The sequence below is a fragment of the Echeneis naucrates genome, chromosome 16, assembly GCF_900963305.1.
Source record: "Echeneis naucrates chromosome 16, fEcheNa1.1, whole genome shotgun sequence".
NCBI lineage: Eukaryota > Metazoa > Chordata > Actinopteri > Carangiformes > Echeneidae > Echeneis > Echeneis naucrates.
The window spans coordinates 6716925-6743551 of record NC_042526.1 but is presented as its reverse complement, the minus strand read 5'-3'; the positions used below and the strand labels follow the sequence as shown (position 1 = coordinate 6743551).

The window sequence follows — 26627 nt, the reverse complement described above, 5'->3', positions numbered from 1 at the left end:
AAACCAGCCGCCCACCCTCCCATCTGACAGAAAAGGCATGAGGAAGCCCCAATCCCAACTAAGCCTTTGCCATCCCTCTCCCAGCAGAGTACTACAGCTCTCTCACCTACTGCATCCTAATGACCAATACCATGAGGCTGGTTATGAAGGGATGGGATGCAAAAGGGAGAAAAAAGTGAACACCATTTCGATTGCTGCTGTGCTGGTAAGAGATGTTCATTCAGATAATTTAACGGAAATGTTGGGAGTTTCTATGAAAGCGGGTGAGTACAGCGCCTTGAGGGATGCAGGCTATTAATGCTCAATGGGATGTGAGGTGGGAGGCAGTCGGGGAGGAGGTGGAGGCAGCAACCCATCCATGAATACCCTCAGTACTGCTCTCCCGCTTCCTGCATTCACATCCCCAACAAAGAGTCACAATAGTGTCCTTTGCTGTCTTGGCTGGCTGAGGCAGTGCTCCTGGCGATGCTCAGAGCCATGTGGGGGGTAGAGAGCATGATGTGTGTGTGTGTGTGTTCAAGGGGTTGTTTGGGAGCCGGCTTTCACACCATGCAGCCAGTCTGCACGTGCCCAGCCCGCGGCCTGCCAGTGGCCACACAAAAGGGATGATGTCATGCTTAACCAATAACAAAAGAGTCTGGGTCTGTCAGGCCCTCCTCTCTCACCCGGCTAGTTCCAGCTTTATCCAGCCTAGCATTAATCGCAAGCCTTATCCTCTTTACTGGGGGTGGGGAATGGATATTAACAAAGCAGCCACGGGCCAACTGCAAGCATGGAGAGGAAGAGGAGAGGAAACAGGAATAAATGATGAAGGAATAGGTCAGTGTTGGGAAGCCAGAGGCTACACTTGCGGGGAGACAGACGGACAGTGAGATAAAGCTGTCATGAATCTGAAAGTGAGAGAAATCAGGAAGAAGCTCAGAGTGCCACAGTGTGAGTTCTGCCAACCACAGTGCCTTCCTTCAGACATGGACCCAACAGTCCCTGCATAGTCCAGGTTTTTCATTCTCATCAGCTTTTCTTTTGCTGTTCTTTTTTCTGTCTAAATCTGTAGACTCAGAGAGTCGGTCATGCATCATCACAACCCAAAATAAAACCATTCTCTGTGCTAAACTGGATCTTCTGGTGGGGTGAGTCACACATTCTCAGATGCAGGATCTCCCATTTGGCATTAAGGCTTAGTAGCTTCTTTTGTATCCAGGTGCACGTAACTCAGGGTGGCAGAATGGATTAATACACGATGTATTACACAGGACTCTTGTCCAGCTAACAGTGGTACATTTTGGGTGAGAAGAATGGCATGTAGTTTTGACTGCCAGAAGCCTTTGCAGTAAAGCTGAATTAAAGCTAATTGGAATAACAGAGTCTGTGAGAAATAGCAGGCACAAGACTCTTGGTCAATGTAGCAATTTTACAGACACTATTAGCTGAACCGAAGGTCATTAGACTCAAGAAAGTAACAATAATCCACAGTTCTTATCCAGTTTACCATCTGACCATGTGGAAATTGTCAGTCACCTAAAAGCGCCAACTGCAATCCAAAAGGAGCAGCAAAGCAATAATCTTAAGCAATAATATATAATTATTTGCCATTTCATGGGCAGGGTGTGTTTTTGGTGATTAAAGTTCTTTAGCTATGTAGCAGCTGGAAATACAGAGTCCATTTGTTAGCCACAGCTCCAGGACTGATACAGTTGACAAGGTGTAAAGCAGGTCATAATTCACTCTCACAAGCAGGTTTAACAGAATGAGATGACTGACAGGTCAGGCTCTGGAGATCAAGGAAGTAAAGCAACAAAAACAAGTACAATAGCATTTTATAGGCTGACATTCGAGCCCATTAAATCCCCTTTTATGTGTCACTGACTACCATGGATCAGCGTTTTATTGTGTTGGGCCTATCATTGTTAAACATTTCGGAAATACCTAAAAATTGGAGCATGAGTACAGTCAGAAAAGAGAACTTCTTCTGCAACATCAACATCTTTGTGTTTTTGTTTTGTTTTTTTGCAGTCAAGCAAAACTGTTGGGTGAAGTGTGCACACATACAGTACGGCATGGTGGCACAACATACATATAACACAAAAACGGCCGCCCCCATCCCCACACCCGCCCATCTTAAACTGCCTTCAGTTTCACACAGTGACTAAAAATATAGGAGTCAGCATGCCACGGGTGGACAGGCCATGGAAAAAAGGCTGTCATATTCAGAGGAGAAGTCATGGAAAACGGGAGGATCCAATTTCAGGGCCACTGATAAGCAACAAACCTACAGTAAGCCAGCCTGTCCGCCAAATATAGCATGGGCTGATGTGGGGCAGGCATGGGCTAGCACAGAGAAGCCCCATCCAGAACCACAGGGGTACGTCAAGTTGTTGGTAATGTTGTGAAAAACAGATGGGGTATGGGGAATCTTGTTCAAGGACACTTCAGCAATGGGAACACTTGCTGATTTTGAAAATGGGATTTGAGATCTGAATATTCCAACTCACTGCATCTACTGTATACTACTGTACATGCATGATAGAAGATCATTCTCCTGCTTCACTGAGATTTCACTGACTTGTCTCAACATGCTGTATTTGAGCGAACTTCCCCATCCTCATTTGCAAGAAGACACCCCTGGTTATTCTTTGTCTCTCGGAGGAAAATCTTGTAAATTCACAAATATTTCTTGGCATGCATGCATTTTTTTAAGTTGAATACTTAAGATTTAAGATTTAAGATTAAGACTTAAGATTTAAACTTGAGTTTGAATGCAAAGGCCTTTCATGCAATTTATGGGATTTTATAGGACATAAATTGATAATTATTTCATTATGCCCTTTATGAATATTGTCATTTTTACCTGCCACCTCTACAGGTTTGTCAGAAAGCAAAACAAGTTCTGAAGCTCTCTAGCTGTTGTCATACTCTTAGCAGCAAGGTGGAAGCTTGCCATACAGATAAGATTAAGATAAAAAGGCTCTGTAATCACTTGCATCACAATATACTGTTCCAAAAAGCATTACCTGCCAGATGCACTGAGCTTTAACTCACCTTCACCTTGCCGTTGGGTTGCAGCAGCTCTGTGACCGACACTTTGTCCTGCTGCAGTCGCCTCTTCACCAACTTGGAGCAGCAAACGTTGACTGCACCTTGCACATGTGATGCATTGTACTCAGAAAAGGTTCTGCTGTCAATCACCAGTAAGCGGCCTGTTCCTCTCTGAATCAGGCTCGCCAGCCGCTTGATGTCCATGGTGCTTCGCTTAGTGGGCCCTTTCTCCCCTGCCATGATGTAGGAGGGGCTGAGTGGTAACCCTGGGTCACAGACGTGTGGGTAGTAAAAGTTTGGGTGACGAGGTAGAGGGGAAAATGAAAGGGGGAAAAGATGGAGGAAGAGATGGGGAGAAGAAGGAGGTGAGGTCAGTAGAGGAGGGCTGCCACTGGAGCAGGCGCTGAGAGATCCATGGTGCCTGCAGAAAAGAAAAGGTAAGGACAGAAGAAGAAAAGGAAGAAAATCTTAGAGTTAAAATACAGTCACACTGCCTGGCTGGCATTCAGTGGTTTATTGCAATGCTATTATTGGCTGGCTGTGGCATTCAAAACTGTCACTGTCAGTGCTCAGCTGATGATCAGACACCAAGGGCATGATCATGTCGAATACTGAGGTTCAGTCAAATCATGCCAGTGCAAAGAACAAAACAATTCAAACCCATCTCTTACAGACAAAATGACAGATTAAATACGCAGAAATTTCCAAACCAAAATTCAGTACATGATGTATTTTTGTTCGTTTGTTTCATCTTTTATTAGCGGACTTTGAACACCTTGCATTTTAAAATAGCCACAATGCTAAACATGGAATAAAACAAGATATTTAAAGACTTAAAAGCCAACTGGATCATCCACTGGGATTTATCGTTCCTGGATCTGAAGGAACATCACACATCCAAATAGAAATCCAACAATCTCAGTTCAACATGCACAACAACAAAACACCAGTGTGCATGTGCCTGCACAAGTGTGTGTGAAGGTTGGCTGTTTTTGATCGAAGGGTCTCTTGTGAGGTAGCTCATGAAACAGGAAACTGAGGACGAGAGATAAATTAAGCCAGGGGAATTCAGAGAGCAGGTCTGGACACAAGCAAACGGCCTGTGTGACATCCTGTGTATGTGCATGAATTTGTGTGTGCCCCAAAGAGCCATCCATAAACTTGATGAACTGCCTTGTCCTATCTATCACTACTAATCACTGTGATCTTCTTGCTGCTCATGTTCTTTACAGCATGTGTGCATCTGACACACACACACACACACACACACACACACACACACACACACACCAAAAAACCTATAGTTCCACATTACCAGTTGTTTGAGAAAATACAAATAAAAACTCTGTAGGTTGATGACCACCTCCTTGATCAATCAGGTGTCAAGCGACAAGTGAGAAGGTCAGAATGTGAATGCAGTCGTGTTGTTTTATTCATCTACAGGCACATGGTGTCATGAAAAATGAATGGGCCTTCTCTCATTTACCCCAAAGCCTAAACGGAGGTTTAAACCTTGGTTTAAAAGGGAGAGTACCAGAGATATCAGTGAAGGAACACACAGTGGAAGGGGAACAATAACTGAATGACAAAAAAAAAAAAAGAGCATTGTCTATGTGAAACAAAGCAAACGCAACATTTTACTCATCATAGCAGTGATTGGAAAGTTGGCGAGATAAACTGAGAGACATGACATGAAGAGAAACTGTCTTCTGATCTGTTGGTCTCTTGAAAAGATGTCCAGGTAGCTCTGTTCTGCAACTTTCCACCTTGGTTCTGCCACCAACCAACATGCAGGGTGGGAGAGGGAAGAGAAGCAGAACCGGGGCGGTAACAAAGTATTTTATTCAGCAAGAATCTAACCAGCCTAGCAATTCAGCCAGTTCATGGAAAGGGAGGGGGCCATTGAGAAGATGGAGCAGGTATGAAAAGAGATGCAAAGAGACACACTGTAAGAGTGATAAAAATTAGGAGAAGAGCTGAGTGACAGAAAGAAGAAAAGAAAGTTGCAGACGTCTGCACCAAACTTAAAGCAAAGTTAAGGATGTGACAAATGTGTTGCAGTGACATTCCTTACAACAAATGCTGTGCACAATTCCTTAAAGGATTCACTAAAATAATAATTTTCTGTCAAGCAAATGAAGTCCTACTGGTCTTATAGGCTGCTGGACAAACATGAACATAGATGTACAAATGCTGTTGCTGCCTGGCAACCTGCCTAATGCAATAGCAACAGCATAGAAACATGGAAGAAAGTCTAGATGGACAGCGGCAACTGCATAGTAAGCACAGCCAAACTGCTGCTCTGTTGGAAAGTAGCAGTAAAAACATGGCTGTCTGTGCACAGGACACAACACAGATGAAGTGCATCTTATTCTTCATGTAAACAACGAAATACAGACAAATAAATCTAGTCCGCTTTTTCTAATCCTTTCTGCTCTGCATGATTGCATGCAGGTTTCTGCATCAATACCACAAAGCATGCACAACTTGGTGATCTGCAGCAATATAGCACATAGCATACGGGCATAGAGACATTACCCCATTTTTCCCATGATGTGCATCCCAGCAGCTTTTTTGCATGAGTATTACGCCTTGCTGCAATGTCAGTGCTTCCCTAACATAAGCAGTGCCTGCCACATTACAACCTGCCCCATCACCTGTTATGCCGTACCTTATATGGTGCAGAGCCCTTTAGCCGAGAGACTAATGACACAGCTTCCAGGATGTGAATGCTTCTCTCTCTTTTTGCCGTTCCCCTGTGCTGCTGAACACAACATCTGACGCTGCGTACGTCTAATGGCGACTGCTCTGTCACCCGCCCCGCGTCTCAGATGTTCGGTTTTCGATTTCTCTCATTCCCTTTATATTGCTCTCTTTCTTTTGGACAAAGATAGGGAGTCGAGGAGCATGCAAGTTTACATCTGTGTTAGTAGGGAGAGGGAGACATCGGTCCTCAGCATCTGTCTGTGCAATTACATACTCATCCTTAAAACTTCACTCTATATGGACCATTTGTTTCTGTACATGAAAGCTAATAAAGAAAAAGAACACAAAGGGAAAAAAAAGAGGAAAATTTAAATTTAGTAAGAGAGAGACATGACATGGTAGATAATATAGATAGAGGCAAAAGCAAATAACCTTACTCAGCACAACAAGCTCAAGCCGACTTCTTATGCAAAATCATCTTTCTTCCTCCATCTTGCATCCAGGCAGGAACAATACAGAGCGAAAACAAGCAAGCTCCTCAAACTAAAATAGGCAGTGGCCAGGAGCTTGCTGTGAAGCTTCGGCTATACAGAGGAAAACAAGCCGAGAGCAGAGAAAGCAGAGAGACAGGGACAGTGTGTACAGGCCTGGAGCAGATTCTGCTGTTGCCATAGAAACAGCCCAGTCAGGGTGATCAGGGGGGCATTGGGAGCGTGATGTGATGGGATGCTACTGGTGCTGATGTTGGATGAGGACACAATAGTGAAAGCTAAAACTGACGGTGGTACACACGTTTATAAAATAGAGCTGAAGAGGTGTACAACTAAACTGCAGTTATCAAATTCATCTAACAAATGATGACATTATATGCTATCTACAACTCTCTCTACAAGTTGTTTGATAAAAATAGATCCATCCTTCTCTGGTCTGAGACAGCAAGTTTAATATTAACATAGTCAAAAGACATAGGCTGAAAAGGTTGTGCACTTCCTTAAAGTTCAGTTACACCTTGTCGACTAAGGCGGAAGAACCAGATCGGCTTGTCCTTTTTTTATTTTAATCTTGTTGAATTTATCTGCAGTGCCTCCAAGATACTGTCATTATCATTTATGTCATTACAACGAGTACCAGGGTTGCTGGAGTATCCGGTTGATAAGCATGCATTAAAGAGTTCAGATGAATACAAAATCATGCAATTAATCTAAGCCAAACATTATGTCATGTCTACTCTTTCCATGACAATCTGCAAAACTTGGTCATTTTTCAACAAGTTCAAACAATGGCTGATGAGATGATTGATCAAAAGCTATTTAACATATGAACTGAATTCCAAAATCAATATTATTTATTAAGATTTAAGGATGTATGTGTGTTGAAAAATGACTGATATCATGTTTTTAACAGAAGAGGAAAGAGGAAATTCCAGAGCTACGTACATTTTCCCCTGGCTGGCCAACTGTCAAACAAATCATCTATAGACTTAACTTTACAGCTGATAATAAAAGATGGATCATAAAAACAGCATTTTTTTTCTTTTATAACAAAGCAATAAAATAAAGGAAGATTTTTCATTTCCATTAAATGGATAATCTACACAGACATATTCACTGGCTTTTCACACAAGACCATGTACAAAGCTTGATTAACCAACTAGATAATGCCATATCAGACATTAGGGAGAGAGGAAAATACAAAGAGAGCAACTGGGGGGCAACCAACGCTGATGTAATACCATCCAGGTTATTCATTAACTCTCTGCATAACGTCACCTGTGGCTACAGCCTTGAGTAGACTGATATGAAGCTCAGTTTCAAACAATGAGAGACATGAGTTTTTTTGTTTAGGCCACAAACAGTTACATCATCAGAGCATCCCGTGGTCTGAAGTCTGTGCCTCAGACGCTCCCATGAACTAAAACCCTTAATCCCCTTGTGTTTACATGCTGTCTGTCTCTTTAGGGAATGTGTGCCGCTACCACAACAAGGCACATTGCTGGAGGACTGCAGGGTTAATAGGTGATCAATAACTGATAACAGCTTTCATTAGCTAATCTTTAAGAGAAATCTGATCACATCTCTGCTTGCAGTTAAAAATATTTTTTATTACAGGTTAATCTGCATTGTCCTCTCAACAAAAATTATTTTCCAGTAGCTCAAAAATAACAATAAAATGAATGTTTATGAATATCTGCTCCATTTGGTTGAAAGCAGCTGTCTGTAAATAATGAATGTGTTCGTTACGAAAAGAGTTAATATAATGAAAAGACTGCCATACATAAAAGGGGACACATGGCTGCACAACATGGTGCTGTGGTGATCGTGTAATTTTGAAAAATCAATTCCTGTTTGATTCTGGTGGAGCAGAAGCGTCATCACAGTGTAAACAACATGAGCAAGTATAAAGCCCTCTGAGGTCCTCTGATCGATACTCCCTCTGTGAGGCTGCTGCAGACTGCGGTGTCACATAACAAGCTGGGACAACCCTCAACTCTGCCATAACAATAATCAAGAGAAGGTAACTGATATAGTATGAAGAACACCTTGCATAAAGACAACATATTTCTTAAAAATTCTTTTTTATATATTATATTTATATATTTAAAAAGTGTTGAAAATCATTACGAAATATTCACTGATGCAGATAAAGTTAGAAGACCACAGAAAAATAGCCGGGACATCGTAGCCTGCTTGATAATGTTAACAACAATGATGAGGGTGAGCGGTCGTGAGCGCCCTATAATAAACCGACCTAGATTACAAATAAGAATGGAAGTCGACGCGGACATTACGACCATTGCCTTTACAAATGTTGAACAATTGGCATCGAATACCGTTAAAGGACACCTTAACAAAATAAAAAGGTTAGTGCGCGTTGTTTGAGTGGGAAACCTGCTCTATGTTGTTATGACGCGTGGATATGACCGCATGCGAAGATGAAACTGTCCATTGATCGGACAGCCTGTGGTGATTACGGGCCGCAACATGAGAATTAAACAGAAAATTTAAAAAAAAAGGTTGCGCACCCGCTGCCTACCTTTAAACAGTCGGACGGTCGGTGGCGACGCGTTTGAATCGATAATTCAGGTCTGGACAGGTTTAATTCCCATCATCAGAAGAGCGCGCGCCTCGGACTGGAGAGCGCGCGCTTTGACAGTCGCTGCTGCCGCTGCAGCAGCGCGCGCGCGCGTGTGTGTATATGCTTGTGTATTGGAAGGGGGCGCGAGCGCAGATGGTAAGCAACGGCGGCTAACGTTGAGCTAGCTCAGCGTGTAACACTAAACAGCGGCAAACACTTTTGTATTTCACAACAACGAAAACACTCAAACGCACAAACGCTCACCTCCGGCTCCGAGCGGCTGCTGTACGGTATTCAGCTGGCCTCCATGTGAGGGGGGGACCGCCGCGGTGTCTTCATGGGGCTGGCCGGTGTCTACCTGGCGGTGTGGCCGGGGACGACACAGCTGACGGAGGGTGACAGCGCCAGGACCGAACGAGACATGGAAGCGCGGAGAGGAGCCACGAGCGGCCCGTTCAGCCTGCACACTGACCGGAGGGACGTTAGCTTAGCCCGGCTAGGTAAAGTTGAGACGAGCGGTGTGTCCTGAGGACCGGAGGAGGGGGGGCAGTTACAGAAGGTGCACTTTAGCACTTTCATGAACTAAAGCGATGAGGTCATGGTTCAGCGCGGGGGGGCGGGGGGGGCGGGGGGGTGGAGGGTTGGTGGGGGTGGCGGGGGTGGGGGGGGTAGGATATGAGGTTGACGTCACCTCCAGCCAATCAACGCATGAGGCTCAGGGGCTCGGTGACGTCAACGCTCTGAGCCTCAGATTAAAGGGACAGTCCGCCTTTTTAAAGGGGACGCACTCGCAAAATGAAACGAGACAAAACGACGTTTCTGTATTCATGAAACAAGACTGAACGTAAATCCAGACACATGGTGATAAAAGATTAAGAAATTAGCCACTCCTTTTGTGAACACGATGCCTTTAAATACATTGTAAAATGCTTTGGCATAACGATGTTGCTTTTTAGCCCGTGGTCACATATGAAATGTGCTAAGTAACACCCAGACAAAGGTTTTACTGTGTTGTGGTAGAGATTGTGGATATTTGAGAAGAGTAAAATCACTTTATAAAGCCATAATTTTGCCTGTTCAGGACATAGAGTAAATTTGATTTTATTCTAGTCAATTTACACCGCATTTTATGATTCAGACGACCACGACATTTAAACGGAGTTTCACCCGAAGGCAATGAGCCGTCCGTAAAAGCCCCATTCAAATTATTGTTATTTGAATTTCAACTACGTTCAACAGTCAGTTATGCTGTCTGTTAAAAACAACATTCAGCTGAATCACCAGCCACGCAAATATAAAATCCTACTTATAAAAACCTGAATTGTAAATTAATTGTACAATACAATTATAAAATGTTGTAACACACGCTGCTGCACAGTTGATAAAGTGGAGTTTGAAAAAAAGCAAAGTAATAAATAAGCACAATAATACCAAAATTAAAAATCATTGTTTGTTTCAAGTTAAGATTAAGCCAGTTGCGGTCCATATGCTGACACAGATGAATGTTTTTAACAATGACTTTAAGACCTTGTACAAGCACACACACCTCACTGGAGGTGTCATTTTTAACAGCAAAACTAACAAGGGCGTGAGGAAGACAAAAAGCAAATACATACTGTGCTGCTCACACAGTCCTGAGAAGAGAGCTTGAGAGGGAACCAGCAAAACACCCATATGACTGGACTGTTGCTGTTTCCTGACTTAAAAAAACTGATAATATTTAAAAATGCATTGAATGTGTTACTCCAATCAAAAAGGTCAATTTAATAAGATTGATTTTTTTTTTCCACAGTTCAGTTTTTAAAAAATGCTGGGTAAAACAGCTGAAGTAAGTGAGATGTGGAATTCAGTACCATTTGTAAAATGTTCTTTTGTTTGATTGAAAGCCTTTGTTCTGATGGTCTGCCATCAATGTTTGAGAGTAAGCAGATGAATGCAGGGTGGCAGCGCTCCTGGCAGCCTGCACAATTAGATTGAATACACTGACATCTAGTGGTACAGATGTTTAACCACAATTTATTAAGCATGAGATTTTCTCACCGATCAGGTGTATCTATGAATGTTTCTAGAGAGGAAGGGGAGAAAGACAAAAAACGCATATTCATGAAAATCTACCTTTATTTGGATGCAAAAACTCACAACTTAAAGCAATATTGTAGCTGAAGAGAGGAATACTGATTGCTGGTTGGTTGTATGTCTACTGTTTGACTATGTCACCGTCCTCATTTTGATCATCAGATGAGGACCAGATAAGCACTGAAAAGAAGCACTCAAATTAAAAAGAGTTTAGTTGAGAGCTCTTGACATTATCAGAGGATTATGTCAATGGTCTGACAACGAGTGGTAGCTTCACTTCTTGATCTCTGTCGTGTGTTCCTGGAAAAGGGAATTTTGGCAGTTTAATTTGCTAGTTCATTTTATGTTTTTAAATTGGTCCAAGTGCACACAGTAAATTCAATCCTCTGATAATGTTCAAAACTGTTGATCTGATGCATTCATTAAGATAGAAGTTGTTTGATTTTTGTTACATAGAAAACTTACTTCACTGTTTTAGCTGCCTTAGACATAGCAATTATTTCTCATCTTGTCAACTGAGAGTGGCCTTGAGTCACAGGTGGACTAGATTGGGGACTGCGTATAAACTCAGTCTGAGGTAAAATTCTCCAAGAAAACGATAAAAACATACACAGAAAGCAAAGCATATTAAAGCAAAGCCTAAAGGCATAAAGTAATTATACTCAAGACTGAACATAATCTATTTATTTTCTGTACTGTAAGGTAACTTAGGTAGTTGTCACATTTTGTTCTGTCAAATCTTGCAATATAAACCAATGGTTTGATCCACAGTATGAGCTACATTCCATCATGGTGTAAACGGAAATATACACAAGGCATCTACTCGAAAGGATTGTATCAAAATGTTCTAAAAATATCTCTGGTTGGTTTCACAAAAGCAAACTGTATCAAAAGCATTGGCTGAGAGCAAGCAATATAATAGGCTTAAACCCTGATACACAACAAAAAGCAGGACAACCAATCACGTCGCTTTGATTGTGGACCTGTGGAGTCCCATACAGCACATGCAATCCATTAAACTCAACACAATCAAAACACAATATGGGAAAAAAATGAACTTTTACAGCTGAACATCAGAGAGACAACCTTAGTTGGTCTATTGTGCTTCATACAGATTGGGCCTGGCCTGTCTATACAACAATCATGAGCTTCTTACTTCACAGTTGTGTTTGAGCTACTGTTGAAAGAAGAGGCGTCACAGAGCACGCAACTTCGAGGCTGGCAAGCGTCACGATGGCGATGGAACATGTACAAGAATATCAGCTATATGTGAACATTTTCATCACTTAAGGGCGCAGCATCTTGCTTTCCTCTTGAATTACAGTTTCTTGTTCGTTTATGTCTGATTCCCCAGATCTCTACATTGTTTTTTTTTTTTTTGTTTTTTTTTATATATTTCTGGATTTAAGATCTATGTCCTCTCAGTGTCACAAGCTCTGTGGCGCCTCTGGGAGTAGGACTATGTGGCCTCAATGCAGGAGTCGTTTACTGTAAACATCATGGGCCATGAGGACTGCACAGGCAGCACAGTAAAACTTTAATACTGTAGTTTGCACAGAAATCCTAATTAGTTAATCAATAACCTAATTGTTATACATTCCTATGTTCCATAACATTGCACATGCCTTTAATGAACACTTAGCACCATGCAACCCAAAGATGAGGTGGCTCCTGAATGCATCCAAAATTTGAAACGGGCCATCTGTAATGATTTTTTTTTTTTTTTTTTTTTTTTTTACATTAAAGTGAAAGTCAATGGGAGTCAATGAGAAAAAGCCAGACGTTAGTTAACTTATATTTAATATGAAATTTTATATCTATATAGAGTTAAATATTAGGCTGGCATTTGATCATTTCTGTAGACATAATTTATGCTCGCACTTCTTGCAATAATCTACTAACACCTCTGCGGGTGATCTGATTATACTTCAACTCCACTTTACCCTTCTGATAACTCTACATACATTATGTGGGGTGGGGGTTGTATTTCTGAGCAAGTACCAAACAAGGTCTTGATGTCTGAGACTCATGTACAGTAACGTGATAAAAACGTCAGCAGTGCAAATGAAATGATGTCAAAATGTCAGGATTGCAGACTTGGATTATTTTGGGCCTGACTGTTGTGACCCTCCAGGACCGAGGGGACAAATAACACCCACAAATGTTATTTGTTTGTTCTGCTAAAAGACACAGCATAAGCACAAACTTCATGTCAGCCATTCAGTCCTGTCTGAGCGAGCCTGTCGTGTGTGAAGAGATTACCATGGGGCGAACTTGTTAAAGGGTGAGATTGAGATGATGCTAGCTAGGTACAGTGGTGCATACCACCAGAGGCGGTATAGTGTACAGTGGTGTGTCTCGGTCTGGCTGTAGCGCTCGACTGTATTACTCCTCAACAGTTTGAGACAGCTGCTTCTCATACAAGCTGAGGACATGATGCACAAACTGGTACTGCTCACATGTTTGGATCATCCCGCCCCTGACAAACACACAGAAAAACAAGTACATTTTAGATGGAAAAGAAAAGTTTTTACAACCTTTTAGTCGCATAACCAGTGTCAGTCAGTGCAGCACTTTGGTCCAGAGAAAAATGTGTCAACAATCCTCACTGTGGGATTAAATTGGGTTGCTATGAAATATTCACAATGCCCATAGATTCACATGTACTCACTTTGGTGATCCGTGATGACCACATTTTCTGTTATTTATACTTCACATCTAAATTGAACTAAACCTGTATCACCTTTTAACAGGTCCAGCAAATAATGTTATGCTCATAAGTTTTCTCACACAGCCCATGCAACACACAATACTGGCATTTTCACTAATCACTAATCACACCAATAATCACTGCTTTCGATGCAGATGTGCCCGTGCAAAGATACTGTGCAGGCTGAGACAGTCTCCTTACATTACGACATTAGTTACATCTGTGCTTTTCCAACTTGACAAATCTGAAACTGTGAATAAGAGAGGTTTATTGGATTCTGCAGCCGAAGCCCAAGATATCAGGGAAAACAGGAAAGCTCTAATTTTGACTAAAAATATCTCAATAACTAGATGGTGTTTGTACAAAGGAATTGATAAACTTAGTCATTTGGAAAAATGTGTGACAGATGTTTGATATATGTTATCTGTCATTCATAAAATTATTGATTTTCAAAATGTTTTATTTTGGGGTGAACCTCACAGCGACTTAGCTTGTGATTTGGAACTATGTCAACTCAAAGTACGTCACTCGAGCCTTCATGCCAAGAGATAAAGCGGGAAATGAGCATGTGTACGTGCTAAAAATGTCTCACCTGTCCAGACGGAGCTGGCAGGTGGTTTTCAGGATGTCAACCACACCCTCAGTCCTCAGCTGCTTGCACAGAATGGAGGTGGCGATGAAGCAGCCCGTTCGACCAATTCCAGCACTGCAGAGATTAAGTTGGAGGATGAAGGGATGGAAGCAGATGGAGATTGGAGAAAAAGAAAATTAATGGATTAGTGGATTGATTAACACTGATCCCATTAATCTGAATGATAAAAAAATTTCCCTGGGGAAATGAAACAATTTGAAGAATTGAGAGTAGACAAATCCTTTGCAAAAGTGCAGTGTTTTTTATTGTAATAATAGTTTATTATTGACTTTGAGCCTACTGAACGCATATATAATAAGTGAAATATAATAAAACTCTTTGCTTGCCCACATATAACAAACGTGCAGCCTTCACACCTGCAGTGTACAATTATAGGACCACTGGAGGGTGGAGCTTCCTCTCGGGCCCTTTCCACTTCCTGCACCAGTTCAAGCAAAGGTGGAGCCTTGTCTGGGGTCTTTTGATCAGGCCAGGAGGTGTACCAGTACTGCTGCAGTCTGCGCTGCTCCTCGCCACACTGGTGAAAACACGCAGACACTCAGGCATGAAATACATCTGTGAACATGGCACAGACAGACTGAGAATAATTTTTGATCAGCCTGTTGTTCCTCATACATACAAATTGTTACCTTGGTGTTAGTTGCTACGACAACAATGAATGCAGAGCAAGAATCGGAAAGAGTGACGGTGATTGAAAAGAGCCGAGATAGTCTGTTTCTCACTTGCCTGAACTGTAGATAAACATGTCTGTCGACTGCCTCTACTCTGAGTGTCACACTGACAATGATTATCAATCCTACAGATAGACGGCATAAACCAGATGACTCGAATAAACAAAAAGCTTTTAAAGTTGAGTAAAGTTATATAATAATCCCCTGGTGCTTGGTAATCAGTTGCAGGCTGCATTTAGTGAATTATCATGTTCGGCTCACTAAGTGGCAGTACCACTGTGACCCCAAATTAAATACAAAACACCTGTCATGAACACATGAATGAAACTGAAAGAGTACAGCTCCATCAGAGCGCAGTAATCATATATACTGGAGGGACGGAAAGCACGTTCTCCTCAGGACCTTTCATCGTCAGGTCACATTATTGATGAGTCCAATTAACCATAATTTTTTTGGTTGTCATTACCAAATGTTAAAATGGTAAATTGTAAAACTTAAATGGTGAACATCATAAGCATTATACATATCAGCAATGCCGTTGTGATCATGTTTGCATTAATCGAAAACCATTGCACTGAAGGCATGACTGTGACTTTAGTTTTGTTTAAATACAAATTCCAGAAATTAAATTCATGAACAAAAAGTTATTTCGCACTAAATAATATATATTGTACACTATGTATGCACTAAACTGATCATTATTGTGTGAAAGAGGGATTGTCTTTGTTACCTTCAAGGTAAACACCCTCAGACTGTAGTCATCCTCCTGGGTTACCATAACGACAGTGATCTCGATGCCCTCATGGGTCACAGTGTCCTCAGGCCAGTACTCTGCACATTTCTACAAGACACAATGGACACACAAGTGGATATTTTTTTGTATGTATCCCATCATCAGCTTATCTGTCTATTTATCCACTACTGCACCGACCATCCTCATCATTTTTCATTTCACCGCACTCACCTCATTTTTCTCTTCCAGGTTGGTGATCATCACTATAATTGGGCATCTCTCCTGCCACACCATCCTCCAGAAATCCCCCACTGTATTCACGGTGGGACCCTGCGTGGCAATGTATGCATGCTCCACACCCCCATAACCCTGCAGCGCACACACACACACACACACAGTCACATACAGGCATCTGTCTCTGTTAATTGCAAAGATGGAATACAAAGCACATCCACGGACAACAAATACAGGACATCACAGAGCAGTGCTTGTGCAAGATTTTGTTTCTTAATCGACATATTTTCACTTACGTTGAGATAATTAGCATTGATGTATGTAGTGAGGAAATCATCTTCATCCAGTGACTTCAAGATCACTCTGCTGTGTGTGTCTGCATAGATTATCATGAAAGACAAACAGATGGGTTGTACTTATGCCTGAATATGATGGGAAATAATGTTCATGTAAACTGTATACAGCACATGTAATTGATTATGTCTCACAGCTTCATTGGATTATGAAGCTGGTTCGTATCTTTTCTTGTATGCTGTGTCAATAATCTGATGAACAGATACAGACCTTTCACAGAACATTTTTGCTTTAAGTGAATGTTCTAACGAGCCGAACAGTTCAGCTGTACTCACTGGGTAAAATGGTTTTGTAGCGATTCTTTCTCACCAGCCCTGGATAGTTGTACTCCTTAGGGTCCACAAAGTTCATGGGAGTTTCCTGCCGATAGATGTAAAACAATGGGCAACACAACAATCAGCCATTGTGGGAATCTAAGGGTAGTCCTTGTCTTGCCTTGAACGAGACAACAGCACTTTATGAAATAATAAGATGTTAAGTCATCCACTGCCCTTCACACACATACTGTTGCTGTCAAATTGAACATAATTGAAAGACTTTGGGAAAAATGGGTATGATCTCAATCGCACATCTTCCTGCCCAGCCAATGCTGGAATCCCCTGCGGGTTTGATTTGTATGCAAATATGCTGGTATCTCTCAGTCCTTCGCCCACTAACAGAGAGTGGAAAAGCTCGCAGGCATGTGCAGAGGTCTGCTGGGTGTTGGTGTGTGCGTACATGTGAGCCCATGGGTAAGTGTGTGTCAGAATACGTCTTTTCTGGTGAGTCTTTATTCATCTCTGCTAAACTAAACCATGTAGGCGGGTGAGGTGCTATCACACTCACATAAAACTCAGCCTGCAGGCTCTGGTCCTCCATGGCCCGGGTGTGTAGCATGGCAGGGGTAAGGATGTGTGTTCCCTGCCGGAGGTACTCTTGGGCTGACTGGTCTCTCGGGGAGAGCTGGGCTCCGTAGCCGTAGGGCTCAGTGCAGCCCGGTGTACACATGTCCAAGGTCAGGGAAACATTGGACCCCCTCCTGTGGGATACATACAGGATCAAAAAAATGCATTGGGGTGTAAAATTTTTGTTCCCATCTGCTATGTGAGAGTACGGATTTTAAATACATGAACACAAAGTACCTGTAGGCACAGACACAAAAGATGTAAAAGGGTTTTCTTTCGTTCTAACCTCTCCTGAAGCCCCACAGGTGTCACAGTGAGGGTGGCAGCATCTCCTTCTGTCTTAGCGTCAGTGGCCATGTCAAAGACGGGCGTCTGGGGCACAGGGTCCAGGTCCAATAGATCCTCTTGAGCATCCGTCCACTCTGACAAAGTGAAGGAGGGCTGGCGGCTAACTGATTGACGCCGATCACCAATGTCCTTTGCTACTGTTCCCGACGACCACAAGCCAGTGCCATAGCACCATTTATACACCATGTGGATGGCCTGAGGACATGACCAGGAGAAGGTAAGCACTTATTCTCCTCATATGTGCATCTACTTTTCATCTGAGAAACAAACCAATAAAGTGAGAAATCTGTCAAAATGCAAATGAAGATGAATGATTCAGGTGATAGTTTCTGGTTATGTTCTTAAATTAGTTTTTTTTTCTTGCTTAAAAGGAGATTGAAATTGGAAAACAGTCCATTTTTACCATGATAATACAGATGGCCACACCGATGCCTGCAGTGACTTGGATGATCCAGTTGTACTGTGTAGTGTCCACCACCTCCCTCATCAGCACCATGGACTGGCCAGAACCAAGAGAGAAGGAGAGGCAGAAAGAGGAGAAGGCACATTGACTCAGTCAACACCAGATGGATCAAAGCTTCAGGTTTATTTCTTTGAGGTTTTCATCCAAAACAAAGTGAAACAGCTCAGGGTGAGAACCAGGACTGACACTTACATCCATTCCAAAGATTGGGTGGCATGGCAAGATAAAGCCAAGGTAGAAGTCAATGACCTGCAGGGCTTTGTAGATGGAAGAGAGCGGTCCATTTCCTTCCATCACAAAAAACACCCAATAGCCCTGGGAGCAGAAAAGGAGGGAAGGCAGATTGTCACAGCTCCAGTCATTCATGCACTGGTAATCAGGCAGCACTGTGGCTGCACTCAGGTGAAAAGCGAGCAGAGCAGAAAAGGAGATGGCCTATTGCGCAGGCATCAAATATATGTAAATTGACCACATGCAGTCTGGTGTCATAATCACGGCTGCATTTATGAGGTTTGTTCTTTTTCACATATGATAATTCAGCACCTGTCCTTTTTTTCTTGAATGAATCAAACATGAAGTCACAGGAGACAGCGACGGGAAGAGCATATGAATACAAATGATGTGTCCACTTCTGGCCCCCTCAAAAATATTTTCCATCCCTGAATAAAGCGCTTCAGAGAATGGTAATGCAATGATGCACATGAAAAGAAAATCTACGTGCAATAAGGGTCAAGTTGAGAGAATACCCAGTGCTCAAGTGCGAAGCTGTGATTTGCATTGCTAATGTTGCAGTTACACGACTGTGGATTTTACACTGTGCATTACATTCAGAGCTGGAAAGCAAAGCTTAACTGTGGTACAAAAAAAAAACAAAAAAAAAAAAAACCCAAAACAAAAACAAAACATATTTGAAATTTAAGTAGACATCTACAAATGAGTAAAGGTTTTATCCACGTTTATAACTGCAGGTTGTTCACATACCGTGACTTGGGAGATGACAAACAGTGCAGCCCAGCAGTGGATCTCAATCACCAGTGCGTACACCTTGTGCAGAAACACTTCCTCTCCCTGTGGGCTTTGGGCCACTGTGGGTCCGTCTTTGCATTCAGGGAGTCCATCTTTTTTAGGGGATCTGCCACATATTTTCTCATTTTTTGTGGGCTCATCCAGCCAGACAGGGTCTTCGTCAGGCCTCAAGAAGATGGAGTCCTCTGTGTGGGAACGGGTGGAGCTGCTCAGCCGGCGGGTCATGATCCCCCTGTTGAGTAAGGATCCTATTGTCTTATTTGACATTTCCCTGCTTTGTGAGTCTGTTTTTTGTCATTAGTGCACATTTCAAAATCTAACACAGCAGCAAAAAATTAAAAGATTTTCCGTAACACTGTTTGAGAAAGAATAATAAAAATTTGTGTTTTTACTTTAAAGGCCAATGAGAGCAATGTTCTTTTGAATGTTTCAATTGTGTCAAAAAATGTCTGGGGAAGAATTTATATTGATGTCTTTGTCTAGAGGTCTCTACAAAACTAAATACTGATTTTTAGTTCAATGAGGAGCTAGCTGTGTGTGACTGTGCCTTTTTAAATGAGTGTGTATATGACAGAAAGCGTTGTGCTTATTGGAGTAGCTCTCGTCTCTGCATCCTCTTGTCTCTCTCAGATTGGGTGAATCTGTGTGTGTGTGTGTGTGTGAGAGAGAGAGAGGGTGAGAGAGAAGCTCTATTGTGGAGAGATGAGTCAGGGGTAGCATGTTTACAGCCCTGTTCGTTGCCTTGGCAACAGAGTGGCTCTCATCTCTCTCATCCATCCTGAGCATTATCATCTACTGACAACACACACAGACACACACACGCATGCATGCACACAGCTTCTCTGTATCAGTCAGCAGCACATTCAAAGCCCTTTCTTCTTTTGTTCCTCAACCATTAATAAATTAGTTTTTTTACATTTTACTGATTACCACCACGTGGTTTGTGCGGATGTGTGAATGCGGGGGCTTGTGAGTGCTGGTGTACTGTCTGCGTACATATCACTTTAATTTGAATGTGTTACGGATTGCTAAATTTGTCAAGAATGAGTTTAGGACAAGTTTTTATCAATGACTACCAAGAGACACTGCATGAGGAAGTGATTTCCTGGTTGTCTTGCAGGATTATTAAAACAAAAAAAAAAAAAAAAACGAACTGTAAAAGCAATCACGACTCACCTAGGATAGATGGTAGTGAACTGGAGAGAGAGTCAGATCACATGATCAAGGTAAACCCTGTATCCTGTACCAACCAGCCATAGTCAGCCATTGTGCGGCAGAGTGGTTTCTGAAGGACGCAAGGAAAGATCCAGACTTACACATCTTATCGGCACTTTAAACATTCTCAATTTTGTTCCCAAATGCTACCCTAAAAACACCTCGTGACTCGGGACAGAGTTAGTAGATGGACCAGAGTAGCACCATTGTTAGTGCCCAGCTGTGCCGTCATGAGCGCTGGGTACTATAGAGGTGTAAGGTGACACAGTGCTGCCAATATTTTTCCTTCTCTGTCTTTCTCTGCCTCTCTCTCCTCGCCCCTAACAGGCACGAATGATTTGAGTCAGACTGAGCAGACGACCTCAGAAATTGATTCAAATTGCTCCAGTCCAATCAGTATGCATGAAGTCAAGCCTCTTCTCCTCTCTTCTCCTCTCCATCTTCTCCCCTCCTCTCCTTCGGTGCCACTGGACCCTGTTGAACGAACGGGGTTAGCCCAGCGGAATATGAGACCACACCAGTCGTGTGTTGAACAGAGGGGAGCTGTTTTGAGTCCTTTTCTATCTCTGTTTGCTTGCTGTGAAGGTGGTTTTGAAGTGATGACGCCAAGCCCGTAGGCATGGCAACATGCGTACATACGATGTACACAGACCTATAAAGGCTGGCACACACACACACGCAGAGATAGTGTTGTATAAGAGCAGCCGTGAAAGTTCAGCACACTTCCATTTTTAAACAATAGATGGGCTGCTGAGTGGATGGAGGGATGAATGGGAGGAAAAGTAGGTCTTTTTTATATGAAGGTTGTCTGAAGTGGTGACGCAGTGAGGTTGGCGTTTTGGTAACTGTGGCAACCAACATACTGTAGTGTGCACACGGTCAAATACACAGACTTTGGTAGACACACTGCAAAAAAAAAAAAAAACTACCCACAAACATACATCTGCACTGGGAGAGCAGAGACAATATTCACATTCCTCCCAAAAATTCTACCTTTCTTTGCTTTCATTCTTTGAGGTAAATAACTTTGTTTTTCAGTCACTTCCTTTTGCTGCTGAAAGTTTGTTGATAAGCTGTCTGGTACGTTTGACCTGCACTACAGCTAGGATTTAAAAAGAATACTGAGGCCCTACTACTATCAGAAAGTATTTAACAGAAACCAAAAAATAAAGAAGGCTACTGTAAGTTTTTATTTTATAAGTGGGGAGATCCTAAATGATTTTTAAGGCCTCAATGTGTCAGTTACCATAAAATCCTAACTGTATTGGCAGGGGGTTTAAGTCTGCCCCAGCACTGTGCCTTGTGTGGCCACACAATATTTGGTCCATCTTCGGACACTCTATGTTCGCCAGCACAGTGGTCATGGTTGTTGTTTACACAATCACAAACTCCAATCTAAATGGCATACTGCATCAATCGTGTACAATCAGGCCAAATGGATTTGTGGCAAATACCTTGGGTTAAACCTGACAGCTGATTCCTCATCGAGGGTCTACTGTCTTTGGGCCTTTACAAGTACCACCCCCTCAGTCTTCAAATAGAGTATGTGAGTAGTGTTTCCATTGATCTGCACCCATTCAAAGCATCCACCATCCTGCTGAGTTTAAACAGAGCCATACAATAAACCTGTGGCCTCTGTCCCGGGAGAACCATTCATCCAGGAGTGACTGGATATGGTGACAGTCGTGTAAAGCCTTTATTGAGATAGCTTATGGCTCAGCTTGCTCACATTTTTATGAATATCCATCTGGAAAGACAGACGATGTCTCAAAATCTATTCTCTACTTTATTAAAAAAAAAAAAAAAAAAAAGTAAAAAAGAAAAATGTTTGGCTTCTCTTTTGCTTTTTTCTGATGCTCGAATCATTAAAGTGAAATCTCATGCACACCACAACCGCATTTCCTGTTTCCAGGTTCACCAAAACGTGTGAAAACTGAGGTATTGAGCGTGCCATTGAAGTGCTCATGTAGCAGAGAGACAAGATAAGAGAAAGCTCTTACTGAAAGTGATGATGGGATGGTAATGTGAGATAAAGTCACGAGGGCTAAGACCTGCCTCATCGACCTTTCTCTCCCATACACACACAAACAAAAAAAAAACAAAACTTGATACTAAGACAAACGTAAGCTGAAAACGAGCTTAAAAAAGAAATACCCAGCAAGCTTGCAGCTTCTTCCTGTACATCATAGAGACAGATAATCAATCAGCTATATTGTTTACATATTCACCTCCAGTCCTTTGCAGCAGCTCCAGGAAATCTCACTAACACAAATATAAACATCAGCCTAAACTATAGATTGTAAATTACTGAAACGTGCTGCAGAGCGAATAGGTTTACAGTCTCCCTGGAGAAAAATCGAGATTCCCTGTGACACAGCATTGTTTTAGATGATAGCACCGCATAAAAAAAAAAACAAAACAGCGCAGGAATGGCAGTCTTCTGACAGTCATTCATACGAAGTCAAAACACCATTCATATCACGTACATGGCTACGGTGAGCTAGAGCGGCCACACAGTGCTGCTCTGGATGGATTAGTAATGAATCACCAGGGAGGGGGACTGTTGCATCTCTTGCTCTCTGGTAACTCCCACATTGTCACAGTGGCATGATAAAACACAGAGGAAATGAAGCTTTGAATAATAATAAAAGATGGGAGGAAATACAGTGCCAATAACAGATTCAAAGAACCAACCTGTTGGCAAATGATCAGTTTTTCATAATCCAGGAAAACACACACACACGCATACAGAGCCCTCATCACACATCCTTACCTTTTTACAGCCAAGAAAGCGCAGCAGCAATATGAAGCGTGGGGGCTATACTGAGGAATTGGTATTCACCTCATGTCGCACAGCCACGGAGGGGGAATGAGGGAGAGACAGAGGGAGGAGAGGAAGGCTGGAACAGTCACTCACCCAGAGCCCTAAGTCTGGTCAGGATAAGTCCTTTTACCTGGCTGAGCCCGTCTTCACATAGCCATCTGCTGCTCTGCTCCCTGTGAGCCAAAGACCAGGAGCCAAACACCTAGAACCACGCCAATCCCTTTACTGCTCCCCTGTCTGGGAGAGGAATAAGCGTGTTTGCATGAGAGAAGGAGACAGACAGACTGACAGTGAGAGACGGAGAGAGGCAAGGGATGCGTGTGAGGTTGGGAAAGGCAGAATCTAAAATTGTGGGTGTGTGTCCGAGTGCGAAAGAGAGCGGTACGAAGGGAAGGAGGTATGAAAGTCTGATGGGTTTTCTTTTGTTTGTATCCTGGAAGAGAGAGAGATCCACAGGCGGCAGCTTCCTCTAGGTATATGCAGCAAGAGGCTGTACGGTAGCCTTGGCAACAGAGCCAGAATGAGGGAGAGCAAGCAAGGGAGCTGGAAAGAGAGAGAGAGAGTGGGAAAGAGAGCGAGTGTATATGTATGGTTAGAAATCATATTGTGGGAACATTAATCTATTGATTCAGTCACATTACAGGCACCCAGCTCCAAAATATGGTTCATTTAAAGTAAACTACTGAGCCTCTGAGCGAAACACTAAGTCTGGTGATTTTCCGTGTCCTAAGTCCTCATAAAAGACAAAAACAAATTTCAACTTGACTGTTGCTCAAAGACTATTAAAATCACTCCAGTGAACCCAAAACACTGCACTGCATGACATTTACCTCCATTACGGTGCACATGGGTAATGTAGTTTAGTTTGAGTTACTCCCACATTCACCTGTCCTGCAGTTGTACGTGGGCCAATTTCAGTACGGCATCAAATGTGACTGAAAAGAGTCATCATTAAAAATCTACTGCTGATTGAACAAATGAAAGACGTGATGTTGCACTTTTACAAAAATGAAACAATATCTTTATGACTAGTATATGAAAAAGGATGTTTTGACCAGGAACCATTATGTTGGAGTTGGACACACACTGGAAAGGACGGTGCAGCGTTTTGATCTGTTCATGGGCTTCTTTCCAGCATCAAGTCTACATGCAAGTCAAATGAGCGTCCTCCCAAGTGACAAATACATGTTACTGTGTGTTTCTGTGTGTGTGTGGTGATGGTGGGGGGGGGGGTTGGATCATAACACATCACTGAGCAGTGAACACCCCCCACTGTCACCTCCTCTGCTTCCAAGCTGTAGGCTCTGCCACCCACCTCCCTCAGCCTGTATCTCACTCATCTCCATCACACACTCCCCGCCCCCACCGACGCAGTTCTTCCTCATCACCCAGGTTTGTACTCTTTTCCCGGGCTCCGTCATTCTTATATCCATGATTTGGGTCTCCATCGCAGCCCTTACACCACCCAGCTCTCCCTCTCTTTTAACAGCCTCCTGTCATTTCTTCTCTGCCCTCTTTAACGTGTTGTGCTCTCTTTCTCCCTCCTTCCTGTCGGGCCATATGGCAGCTTTTCCCTGTCAGCTCTCCGATCTGACCAGCCGAAAACACACACTACTTGATCAACACTTATACTGGCAGAGCATAAACACAGAATACTTTATTTATTTATTTGTTTGTTTTTTCCAAATAAAATGTTGTTATAGAGAAACACTGCCAAAGCCGTCTGGGCCAGGATCATATTTTAAACATAATGATTTTTTTTTGTTCTACTCTCAGAAGCATGGCAAACACAAACCTTTGCAGTCTTAATTTAAGCCTGGAATAAATGACTTTTTGATAGAAGCAAGGTGTGAACAGATGCACAGACATATCACTATTTCTTGGCAGTTTACAGATCCAACAGTTCGTCTCTGTATGTGTGTAAACTCTGTTGCCCTCAGCTCTGAATCCTCCCTCCTCGACGAGGATTTGCAGCAGTCCAAACCTTTTAGTCACCTGGAATATAAAACACCTGCGGAGCTGCAGCTTGCTCTTTCTGTCTCTGCCGCATGCTGGTTGTTGCATGCCTGGATGTGGGTGTGTGTGTAAGAAGCTAAATTTGTCAATGCAAATTCTATGCCAGCTTTATTTAGTGCCTTTTTTGTGTTTTTAAGTTTCAGTTACTAGTTCCTGATTTCACAAATTATTTGCAAACCTTGCTAAGTCGCCCCATGGGACAGATCTGTCATATAGTCTCTGTTGGCCTCAACAAACTTTTACTTACTGTGCATGTTGGTGGACCATGTTGGCCATCTTGATTGGACACAGATCACTGCAATGTGCTTTAGCGACCACAAGATGACAGACACAAGTGTCCATGAATGAGGCTCACAGGTTCTAAGTTAAGCAAAATGAAGTATAAAGGCGAAGAGAACCCACATTGTAATTTAGTAAGTTTGATATTATAACATTTTCTTTTGTGACAGTTTCAGCCTTGAGGTTCTGTTTCTACGTATAGTTCTGTTTGTTATTTTGACCCAGGCTGTCTATGAAATGATATTTTGCTTCATAATTTGGCCATAAATATTTGGAATCCTAAACAAGACATACAGCAATGTTATCATTCATTTGGAATATAATTCAAATAACTTATAACTTATGAACCTATGATCGAGGCAGCTCAGGTGGAAATTCTGTGGATTTGTTACCATGAGTGACTCAAAGGACCAACCTATAACTAGCTTTCAGACTTTTCTGCCACGATGTAGATACGAACATGGATGGGTTCCCGCCATCATGTGCAAATTGTAAATACATGAGAAGATACTGCCAGCAGCCGGTAGCTCAGCACAGTACAAACTGTAGGATATCTGGAAACAGAATAGCCCGGCACATAATCCCCCGTAAAACTAGATCATCATTAATCTTACTATTAGTACAAATCAATCAATCCAACAAGATCTAACTTACTGATTATTGAGCTTTAGAGCTCAGGACGACGTGAAAGGAGAGTTGATCTCAATTTAGGAGAAAGCAAAAAAGCAAATGGCCAATAACTTTTGAATTTTATGAATACAGGACGAATCGTGCATATGGTACATACAGTAGGCTTTATCTTTAAATACAGTAGTATTTATCTGAAGAATAAACTTGTTTTAAAGAACACTATTGAAAGCTCATAATTGTGCTGATTTTGACTTGGGCTTTCAGTATCAAAGTTAATCTAATCTTACCTAGATAAAAAAAAATGACTGAATTAACCACGACATGAGGCTCCTTTTGTAACTTATCTGTTTTTCATACTATATTGACCTTGAACATTTCAGCTAATCACTCAATGATATGTCACGTTATTGAACATGTTTTTCTTAGTCTCCCTCTCTTACTATTTTCTGACCCACTCCAGAGTCTTCTCTTTGCCCATATATCTCCCACACATCCTCACCTTCTGTGCCTTCCTCCAATCAACTAAATGAACTCCTCTGTGCTTCCTTATCTTTTCCTTATCTCTCTCGTTTTTTAATGACCTCATCTCTACACACAGACACACAAGCAGGGTCATTGTCACACAGTACAAACTGTGAGAGTGAAAACATCATCTAACCGAATTAATAATAAAGGGAAAGAGGCGCTGAACACAT

General features: G+C 42.3%; 2 protein-coding genes across 3 annotated transcripts in view; both read right to left on the bottom strand.

Annotated features, from left to right (window-relative positions):
- The window catches only part of dusp8a (dual specificity phosphatase 8a), a 38256-nt gene extending 28845 nt beyond the window's left edge, over window positions 1-9411 (bottom strand). Inside the window, exons 1-2 of one of the 2 annotated variants that reach the window (XM_029523133.1) lie at window positions 9082-9411; window positions 3040-3457 (exon numbers count right to left, since the gene is read on the bottom strand). In XM_029523133.1, the coding sequence (XP_029378993.1) occupies window positions 3040-3276 (237 nt within the window). In that variant the 5' untranslated portion in view covers window positions 3277-3457; window positions 9082-9411. Of the gene's footprint in view, window positions 1-3039; window positions 3458-8775; window positions 8906-9081 lie in introns of those variants that run through there. The other variant, XM_029523134.1, reaches the window with a different exon arrangement.
- A 3780-nt stretch (window positions 9412-13191) lies between these two features.
- Window positions 13192-26627, bottom strand: part of ptpn5 (protein tyrosine phosphatase non-receptor type 5) — a 61925-nt gene continuing 48489 nt past the window's right edge. The window contains exons 3-15 of the mRNA XM_029523285.1: window positions 20145-20253; window positions 18924-19200; window positions 18135-18257; window positions 17883-17978; window positions 17418-17674; window positions 17073-17265; window positions 16523-16607; window positions 16190-16269; window positions 15891-16028; window positions 15657-15767; window positions 14612-14772; window positions 14196-14309; window positions 13192-13372 (exon numbers count right to left, since the gene is read on the bottom strand). Of these exons, the coding sequence (XP_029379145.1) occupies window positions 13279-13372; window positions 14196-14309; window positions 14612-14772; window positions 15657-15767; window positions 15891-16028; window positions 16190-16269; window positions 16523-16607; window positions 17073-17265; window positions 17418-17674; window positions 17883-17978; window positions 18135-18257; window positions 18924-19193 (1722 nt within the window). The 5' untranslated portion in view covers window positions 19194-19200; window positions 20145-20253 and the 3' untranslated portion in view covers window positions 13192-13278. The remainder of the gene's footprint in view (window positions 13373-14195; window positions 14310-14611; window positions 14773-15656; window positions 15768-15890; window positions 16029-16189; window positions 16270-16522; window positions 16608-17072; window positions 17266-17417; window positions 17675-17882; window positions 17979-18134; window positions 18258-18923; window positions 19201-20144; window positions 20254-26627) is intronic.